The following is a 9,924-nucleotide window of genomic DNA, read 5'->3' as shown; positions in this document are numbered from 1 at the left end:
GTATTATATCTCTTTATTATACAAATCAACGATTAAAATTATCTTTCCAACTCAGAAATTACATTACGACTAGGCTGACCATATTTCCTCGAGAGAAATACGGGACATTGGGATTCCAAATACGGGAAAATACGGGACATCGCCAATTATCGCCAAAAATGACGCCAAACCCAAACAAAGTTGCCAAATATTGTTAAAATTACGGAAAAATCACAATGGCGGGAAATGATGCATTACTGCGAATTGCAGTGGATTAAAATGTATTCCACGAAAAAAAAACGTTTACCAAGGCAAATGTGGGAGATTAATATCGCATATATAGTTGTAACTATCATAAAATAATTTGAGTTGAAAAATAATTTCAATCTTCGACTTCAATAAAGAATAAAAATTCAAGTAGGCTTCGTGTAAAATACGGGAAAAACCGGGACATTTTTGCCAAAAAGTCGGGACGGCCAAAAAAAGAGAAAATACCGGGACTGTCCCGGGAAATACGGGACGTATGGTCACCCTAATTACGACAATTACGACTACGAATAAGAATATCGCTTTCACACATTCGTCATGTTTTTTTTTTTAATTCACTGCAATTTGAAGTGGTGCTTCATTTTCCTTGATTGGCAACTTCTCTGTGATTTTTGCAGGAGTTGGCGACTTTGCTTACTTTTGGCATCATTTTCGTGATTATTGGTAATGTCCCGTAATTTTCCTATTTTTCTGGAGCAAGTATGGTCAGCGTAGGTTGACTAGGACATTCAGTTCTTCGAAGGAAAAAAGTCAAAGCCGTCTAGATTTGGATTATTTTGTTTTGTTTACATGAAAGGCTTTATATAAGTCAACACCATCTACTAAAGCTGATGTTGGCTAAGTACGATCATATTGACCAATCTAGCATACATGTGTTAATTCTTTATTTATTTGTTGTTTATAATTCACTTGTTTATAAATTCAGGATCGAAACTGTAAATGAATGCCACGAAACTTGGACGAGAATACTTTGGTGCTTTTCCACACATTGAGTGATGCACAAATTTCGAATATAACGAATAAATTGGTCTCGTAATTTTTAGGCTGGTCATATGTTATTTTCAAGTTCATCATAAACCCATTTTTATATAAAGGTTGGTATTAATGGTCATAAATCAGTCATTTTACCAAATTATTCCCCAAGAATTCGAACAGACTTTGTTTAAATGGTTTGGGTTTGAATTCTATCTGAGATATGTTCATGAAAGTCATCAGAATTGCTTTTAACTATATGTCCTGGCTTTAATGGCCAAACAGAGTTTGTGAATGATCGTGATAATGGTAAAAAGAACGACAATAGACTTTGCTGAAATGGATTTTGTAGCACCAGAATGTAGTGGGAGATTAGTAAGTTAATAACAATTTCAAATCATTACTCAGGGTTAGAACTTGAAAGATTGTATGGTTTTGTGGGATTGTTTACATAAAAAAGTAAGCACATCTGACAGAACTTATAATAAATTGTCATATTTGGGTCAGTGCTGAAAGTCAGCCGGTGGTTGATCACACTTTTAAACAAGGTTTTTAATTTCTTGTGAGGGAACACTCATTGCATAGCAGTGTCACTGATAGCTGTAACTATTCTCTGCAACAAATACTCGTACCAATAATCACTATTGCCTAAAAACTGGTCATAATTATAAAAATATTAGAATAAAACAATACGCTCTACCATATTCTAAATGTTATACAGGGAAATAGTTATATAAAAATACTCTGCAGGCCAAGAAATAATATATCATTACAGAGCAGTGGTTCTCAAACTTTCCTCACCCACAGCTTTCTTGCCCTGTCAACATTCATCCACAACTCCCCAGAAAAGTCAAACAAAGAACTATTTCAAGGCAAAAAACAAGCACATGAATATGGCAGCCCACCTTGACGCTTCTGACAAATGTTGGTGACACTTACTTTAAAAACCACTGTTGTAGAGAGGGGGATTATCATCATAAAATTGAGAGGCAGCATTGTCATTTCACACCACCAAATTAATGCTGTTCTTGATGTCTCTTCCAAATTGGCATTACCAGTACCACCAAAAAATACACTTTTAAATATTTATTTACTGCAAAAACTTTAAATTGATTAATAAAATTCAGTTGGGTTTTACTCTTGTAAAAGAATTTATCACATCACTCTTTTATGTACTACACAGAAATTAGTAAAAAGTAGTAATGCCAACAACTTCATCAACACCTTCTGTGATGAAGCGACTCATAATATCGATATTATCAGATGTCCTCAGATGAACAAAATGAGATGACAAGTTTAAAAGCATATTAAAGACAGTTTTGAGCAAGATACAAAAGTACTGTTTTGTCTGTTTCAAAATCTCTTTAAAAATATTGTTATAGAGGGAGGGATTTATCATTGATAAGGATATCATTGTATCAAGAGAAGTTTAACATTAGACTACAGTGGCACCTCGACTAACGAAAGTAATTTATTCTGCAATCACGTTTATAAGCCAAAATCTTTGTAGCCGAAACATGATTTCCTGTAGGTTTCTATGGAACAGAACAGATATTTAAGTCGTTCTGATAAAACCATACTGATAAGAAAAGTGTGAGAGGTGGTGTGCTATGTGATATAGTCATTTCATTACTCTCTCTCTCACATGCAGATGGAAAAGATGAGTTCCTAGAATCTTCAGTTTGGTGTTAAGAGTCTTATCATATGTACTGAAGCATTCAAGTCTTAGGATTTTATTTTTATTTATTTATTTGAATTCTCTCTTAGCGAAATCATTAATTTTTTTACATGAAATGATTCAAAATTTTCTGAAAAAAAAAAATATGTAATATATATATATAAATTAATCTAGCTTGAATGACAATTACTCACTCAATGGATTCATTTTGATGGGCATGAAAATTTAGCATGCACCACGGTTGTTTTCTGTTAGCACATGCATCTACATCCACTGAAAACGTGAAGATCACATTATTTAAAAAAAACTAAAATGTTTGCTTAGCTGAATCCGTATTTGTTAGACAAGGCATAAAAACTTAGGAGAAAATCTTCATTAGCCAAAAAATTTGTAAGCAAGGCATTTATTAGCCGAGGTGTCACTGTATATGCATTTCTGATCAAGATTTTTTTAAATATTGTTCTAGAAGGATTAATCATTATATTGAGCATATTATAGTGCCTATTGTGGGTATTATATTGACTGCAAATTTAGAATTGTGCTGAAAAAAAATTGAGTATGATAAAGTAAAATTTTGGCAAATGCATGGTATTGAAAGTTCTCAAAAATGTATTTTTTATACAGATTTTAGAAATGGCATCACTCCAAGGACTACCACCATTGCCGAAAAGCTTAAGTGGGCTTTTAAACTTTAGTAGTGCACAATGGAAAGAAATGGAAAGATTGCATGCTATGCGAACTATGATACAACAGGACTTGAGTCGTGGCATAGCAGAAAGATCTAGTTTAATGAACAGTCAAGGGAAAAATGATCCATCAGAGAACTCACTAAATGAGCAAGGAAGTCCAAGTTCTGAAATCAAAACAAAACATCGTGCAAATCAACTTGATGTGCAGCTTGCTCTTTTGCGCAAAGAAATGGTATGTTTAACAATTAACACCTTTTCAAGGTATATACAGTCAAACCTTGTTAGTGCGTCACCCGGTTAACACGTCACTCCGCTTACTGGATCACTTTTTGGAAGTCCCAATTATCCTCAGGCAAGAATTGGCACAGCTATGGCTTACTCCGTCTAACAAGTCACTCCGCTTATCAAGTCATATTTTTGCTCTCCCAAGAGTGTGACTCATTAACGAGGTTTGACTGTATATTAATTATGTTGATTTCACATAATGCTACTCTTTGATAGGCATCCGATTTTTTTTAAGACAGCATTAATCAGCAAATGTTTTTCTTTTTTGTTTACTAGTCAACATTTTAAGTTGAACAAAAAAGAATTGTTTGAATGTTTTTTTAACAAAATTTATGAGCATTAACCACAATTGGTAATTAAAAACAATAAAATTTCTGGAAAATCATTCAAACTTCTAATAATTAATTAAAATAAAATTTTATTAATGTAATTAACACTGTTCCCATATTAATTAATCCATAATTATTTTATAGCTTAACTCAAGGAATTATTTTGGATTTTAAAATTGTGTGTTTGTTGTTATTAACCATATAATAAGTTAGATGTTTTCTCCAGCTACTTTCAATAGGCTTAATTAGGAAACTATTTTGCAAAAACTGTGATAAAAACTAGGTAAATGCAATGTATTGTTTAATAAATAATAAAGCATAATTAGAGCAGATTAATTAGTGATGGTTTACTATATAGGCCTACAGGGTTTTTATAACTAAAGTTCTGATTTCAAAACACTGTAAAATAAGAACCACTGTCAGAATGACTTGAAATTTGCATGAATATTCCTGAAGCAATGGAATTTTGTTTGGCAAAGGGGGAAAAAATACTTAAAAATGTAAAATAGATGATGCTGTACTCATCTAACATATTTGAAATTTGCTCGTAGAATGGAAACTATAGCCATTCAGGGTACTACAATAACGTAATTAGCATCTCACGATTTCATAATTTATAGAAATAACAAAATCAAGTCATTACACAAACAACTATAACTTACACAAGAAATGTTAAATATGTTGTCCACTGTGTTTTAGCAATGAAAGGTGGAAGCACAAAAATACTTATTCAACAACAGATTAGAGTATGTCATAGTAATCAGTGGCGTCGGAGCCAGGGCTACTCTCTTGTAGAACGGGGCAGAGCACCCACAGAATTGATTCAGGAATACAAATCTCCTATAGAAATTTCTGATTTTTTTTCCCGTAAATATCAAACACAAAAAAAAAAAAAATTAAAGGAAAAACTGCCTGTTTCCTCTCTATGAGTCTTGAATCTTGCTGGAGTCCCCGTTGCCATCACAATTGATAGAGCCTCAGCAAAAATTTTACTTGTAGTGCTCCCACACATCCCTTCCCCCTGCTTTCTCACATTTCTGCTTGTGTCCCTTTTCCCTGTTTTTCCTAAGGGATGGAGGGTATCCAGGTACATATGTTTTGGTGTGGCGTCAGAACCGGGGGCTGCTGCTTGAGCACCCAGTGTTTTGCAGTAAACAAAAACCTAACAAAAAATGAAAAAATATTTTTTTCTTCATCCTATCTGTCTTGTTCTGTCGTGTTGCTCTACTTATGCAGTGGTTATTTGTGACACCTTTTCAGGCACCTATGATGGGTATTTTTGGAGCCCACACCCGCTTTTTTAATGATTCTGTCCACGCAGGCAGGGGTGCAACTAGGGGGGGAGCAGGCGGAACTGGTGCCCCAGGCGCTGAACCAGGAGGGGCGCCAAATTCATTCTTTAACTGTTTTCTCTACATGCAAGGGGGTATCAAAATTCCGGTTTGCCCCGGGTGACAAAGTTGCGGCCATGCACGCAGGCGTACTTCCTTTATCTCAGGGCAAAAGTATTTTACAATAAATGAAATTCTGCATTGATGGGGGCGATCCAGACACACGTTTGAATCGAATAAATGAATGTGTTGGACTGTTTTCCTTCTTTTTTTTCCCCCTCCATGCACGTGCGGGAACCGGTTGTTCCGACGCTATATGCAAATCGGCGGCTGCGTTTTCTCACCCTCGGGAGCACGGATATATAGACTGGTTTTTTCTCTATATGTGAGATGTCTGTTTTTTTTCATGTATGTATGTCGGGATTTGATTTGTCTCTCCGTTTTTGATTGCCGGCCGTATTTTCTGATGAACTTAAATGATCTTTTTTTTTGCAACTTTTATAGAATAAAAGTTAGAGTTCAAAATTAACTTCCGATCATTGTTTTTCTTTCTTCAGCTCAGTCGACACGCTCTGCCCCCAACAAGGGTTATGGGCCCAGAGCCCGTTTTGGACTGAGTTGTTGAAATTAGGGACTTGAAAAATTTTGAAAATGACGTCGGATGGTAGCATCTTTGCTTATTCGAAGTTGAATAAGGACAATTATCGTCATTGGAAATTCAACACAAAGATGTTGCTGATGAACCAAGAACTTTTTGGTTTTGTGGATGGTTCTGAACCCGAGCCTTCATCGGAAGCTACACGGAAAGAAATATCGCAATTCAACGCAAAGAGGGATAAAGCGCTCTCAGTCATATGCCTGAGCATAGAGGATGAATTGAAAAACCTCTTATCAGAAACCACAGATCCGAGAAAGGCTTGGAAAGATATAGAGCAAGCCTATGAACCGAAAACGCTAGCAAGAGTGACAGCACTTCGAAGTGAATTCATGGGAATAAAATTCATGCCGTCTGAAACGATGTCTATGTACGTCGGCAGAATTTTCAGAGCTGTCAACGATTTGGAACTAGCTGGACGAAAGGTGCCTGATGATGAAGTGGCGTTTAAACTTCTAGCCCATTTACCGCAGGCGTATGACAACATGGTGATGCAGTTGTATCAACTTCCAGATGGAAAGTTTACATCAGCGAAAGAACGCGAAGTGCTTTTGTCGGAGTACGATAGAGTTCAACATCGTGAAGATGAGATGACCTCTGAAGATACAGCGTTTGGTTCGACGGAATGTCAAAAATCATCCTAACAGAATGCCTGCAAAGATTTTTTAAGGAAAATTTATCTCTTTGTTTATGACTGATACCGGCAGACATTGGCGTACGCAAGGGGGGGGGGGGTTCGGGTTATAACCCCCCCCCCCGCCCCCCCCCCCCCCTCCCGTCAAGATTATAGTGTTATTTTGCAGGAAAAAACCTCCCCGAAGGGAAAAAAATCTTACCCCCCCCCCTAGAAAATTCAGCGTACGCCTATGCCGGCAGATATGGATAATTTGCTTATAAGGTCTTGACAGTGGTGCAGTTGTGCGTGCATTTATCTCCTTAGACCAGCAGTTCTCAACCGGTGCTCCGCGGAGTCCTTGGGGCTCCATGTACACTTTGGGAAGGGCTCCGCAATCACTCGTAAAAAATAAAATAAATCAGTAAATTTGATAAATAAATAAAAGAGACGAATCTACGGAGCTCCGTTATAGAAATTATATACTAAAAAGGGCTGTGAGTAGATAAAGGTTAAGATCCGCTGCTTTAGACTGTTCATCAAGGCAAGTCCTCTGAGTGTTTGGACCTTCTTTTATTTGAAGCAGCTAGGTAAGCAATAGTTCCACTTATACTATATCAAGTGGTTCTCAAGTGTTTGCCAACCACGGCTCCCTCGTGCATGGCCCCTCCAGGATGTGGAGGCCATGAGATTGTGAAGGCACAAAAGATGCCAGCCGCTAGAATGGTATCTTTTCCGGGGGGCTGCAACCTGACATTCACGGGCCCCTTTATAATGAATTTATAGCGTGAAAAAAAAATGACGAGAATAGTCCCGAACCCAGAGCTGCAGCCCTGTCAGCCCCACCCTTGTGGGGGCCCTGGTCCTAGCCATCGTTTCTCCTCCGCCTTTTAGAAGTACTGAAATAAATCAATTTAGAGCACGGAACAGGCACGCATCAATGTTGCAAAGTCACAGTGACACCCACTAGGAGCCACAACGTGCACTTTTTAGAACCATCTAAACTTTATATCTAAATTTGTTTATGTAAAAAAAACTTTTTACATTAATGTATAGCAAATTTGTTTTTCACTTTCCATTTTGTTGAAGCAGACCAGACCTAGGCAGTTGCGAAAGGTGCGGTTGCACCTGGTCGCAAAATTTAGGGGACCGCAATTTTCGCAAAAGAAATCCTTTTCTTCTGAAATGGAAAACATGATTTTTTTTCCCTCCTGAAACTTACATTTCGTGGGAGAAGAAACAGCTTCCAGTTTCAAACCCTGATAACATCAAAAAGTGCTCGTGGCTATTACAATTAGTGAAGGAATTCCAAAGAGCATATGCAAAGACAGGGTTTTTCAGTTTGACCGACATCCCCTTGGGTGCGGAAGTAGCAGTGGATATATTAGTGTGGGGTAAATGGTATGTACGTAGGGGGGTAGGTAACTCCAAGGAAGGAAAGGTAATAAAGATTTTGAAACCATTGATATTCCTCTTTCTTTTATTTTCCCCCAACGCTAAAAATGCTATTAAAGGATCAGTAAAGTTTGCCGACAACCAGCTGTAGAAACGTGTGAGATTTTTTTGGTTGTCCGATTTTGCCAATGGCCAATTCTTTATGTTATTAGGATGTTATTTGCATGGTTGTGCCTACAGCAACGGCATTGTGCCAATTGCCTTAGTCGTCGTCATCTCTTTTTTTTTGCATGTTAGATAGCAAGTAAAAGTACAGTACTACCATGTTTACTGCTGGCCAGAATGATTGCCTATATAGCGGCATTGCCCCTTTCGCAGCTCCCCACAATAGTCTAACAAAGAATCGCTTCAAAGCACCAAACCGGCACACATCAATATCGATGGCTCAGCATGGTGCCCCTAATAGCCGCAACGCACACGTTGAGAACCATTGGTGTGAACAGTGAAGATGAAGTACAAACATAATTACTCTATCGAAGATCTAGGCATTTTGTATTTGAATTTTCCAACAGGTGAATTCACTAGCTAGTGGTAAGATTCATATATATAATTCGATGTTAAACGAAACTGTTATCAGCAATATCTTTGTAGATTTTTCGTACAGGCAGTGCCGTCTTAAGGCATGGGCCCACCCGGGCACGGCCCGGGGGCCTCAAGCGAAGAGGGGCCTCACAAAAATGAAATATGGTTGAAATTTTCTAAATTTATTTGTTGAAATTTTCTAAATTTATTTGGTAGGGCCTCAGAAACATCAATTGGCCCGGGGGCCCACGATACTCTTAAGACGGCCCTGCGTACAGAAACTGTTTCTCATAAGATCTTGTTTCGAAAGTTAACGGCGGAGTGTTAATTCTCTTAATTACCGGACTTGAATCGATAGATTTACAGATGAAACTGTTGTGCTCGAGTGTATAAGAAAAGTTTTTCTTCGATGCAAATACATCAGGGTGAGTTTGTGTATTCTAATTTTCATTATTAATCCTATTACTTGAAAATTAAGCAGTGCGTAAGCTGAATCCAATGAAGATTGACAAGAACAGGTTATGTAAAATGCAAATAATTCTATATTGCATGTGAAATTCATTTTCCCCGACGATTTCCTTATATGTATTTCAATTTTTTTATCACTATTCAAAGCAGGGCTGTAACTAGGATATTTGCCGCCCCCACAACTTTAAAATTCGATAATTTTGTAATGGTGTTTTTTATTCCCATCTAAAGCTGCGCCCGGGGCAGTTGCTCCCCCCTAGTTACTGTTCAAAGTACAAAATAAAATATTTTACTGCGGTATAAATTTTCATGATGATAAATTAATGATGCATTCGGTGCCCAAGCTAGTTACTGTCCTGAAGTTGGTGCACCTGACTACGTGAAAATTGCTAGAACAGCCAAACCTCTTTTTCATTGCACCCTTAGAAAACATTTCTAATTATTTTTTTCCTTAACCCTGATGTGGTGCCTCTTCTGTGGCCCCATGGGCCTGCGTGAGTCACACCTCATTTGAGCTGCCACTGAAGAAAAAATTCATTTTAATTGTTGTTCTCTCCCCCTCTCTCAATTGTAGAAAAAATTTATAACCAGTGATCTGGCATGACTAAATACTAATTCAATTGGTTATGATTAGCGGCACAATAAATTTGGTTGGTACTTGCCAAATTATTTGAAATTTAATTTACTCTTCGATGGCTCGACAGTCTGCTTAAAGACCCTATTTTTAGTTGACCTCTTCACAGTCAACACTTTCAGGTTGTAATTATTGTATGCTATTCTGAAAGTATCCATCTACCTTAACCAGTCAGGTGGTTATGACACCATATGATGTCGCGCCAATATTTAATCTAATTATTTCAATTTTTGAAAATTAATTAGTAATTATTAAAATTCTCATAA

General features: G+C 37.2%; 1 protein-coding gene across 3 annotated transcripts in view; it reads left to right on the top strand.

Moving 5' to 3' along the window:
* Nucleotides 1-789: 789 nt before the first annotated feature.
* LOC149067591 (leucine repeat adapter protein 25-like) overlaps nucleotides 790-9,924 on the top strand; it is a 29,535-nt gene continuing 20,400 nt past the window's right edge. The window contains exons 1-3 of one of the 3 annotated variants that reach the window (XM_089252571.1): nucleotides 824-868; nucleotides 953-1,121; nucleotides 3,302-3,598. In XM_089252571.1, coding sequence (XP_089108697.1) covers nucleotides 3,311-3,598 — 288 coding nt within the window. In that variant the 5' untranslated portion in view covers nucleotides 824-868; nucleotides 953-1,121; nucleotides 3,302-3,310. Of the gene's footprint in view, nucleotides 1,122-3,301; nucleotides 3,599-9,924 lie in introns of all 3 variants that reach the window. The other 2 variants (XM_089252572.1, XM_089252570.1) reach the window with 2 other exon arrangements.

This window comes from Pholcus phalangioides, unplaced genomic scaffold (genome assembly GCF_987345545.1).
Source record: "Pholcus phalangioides strain wild (caught in Gottingen) unplaced genomic scaffold, Ppha-v1.0 ptg000029l_1, whole genome shotgun sequence".
Classification (NCBI taxonomy): Eukaryota; Metazoa; Arthropoda; class Arachnida; order Araneae; family Pholcidae; genus Pholcus; species Pholcus phalangioides.
This window is presented reverse-complemented; position numbering and strand designations above follow the sequence as displayed.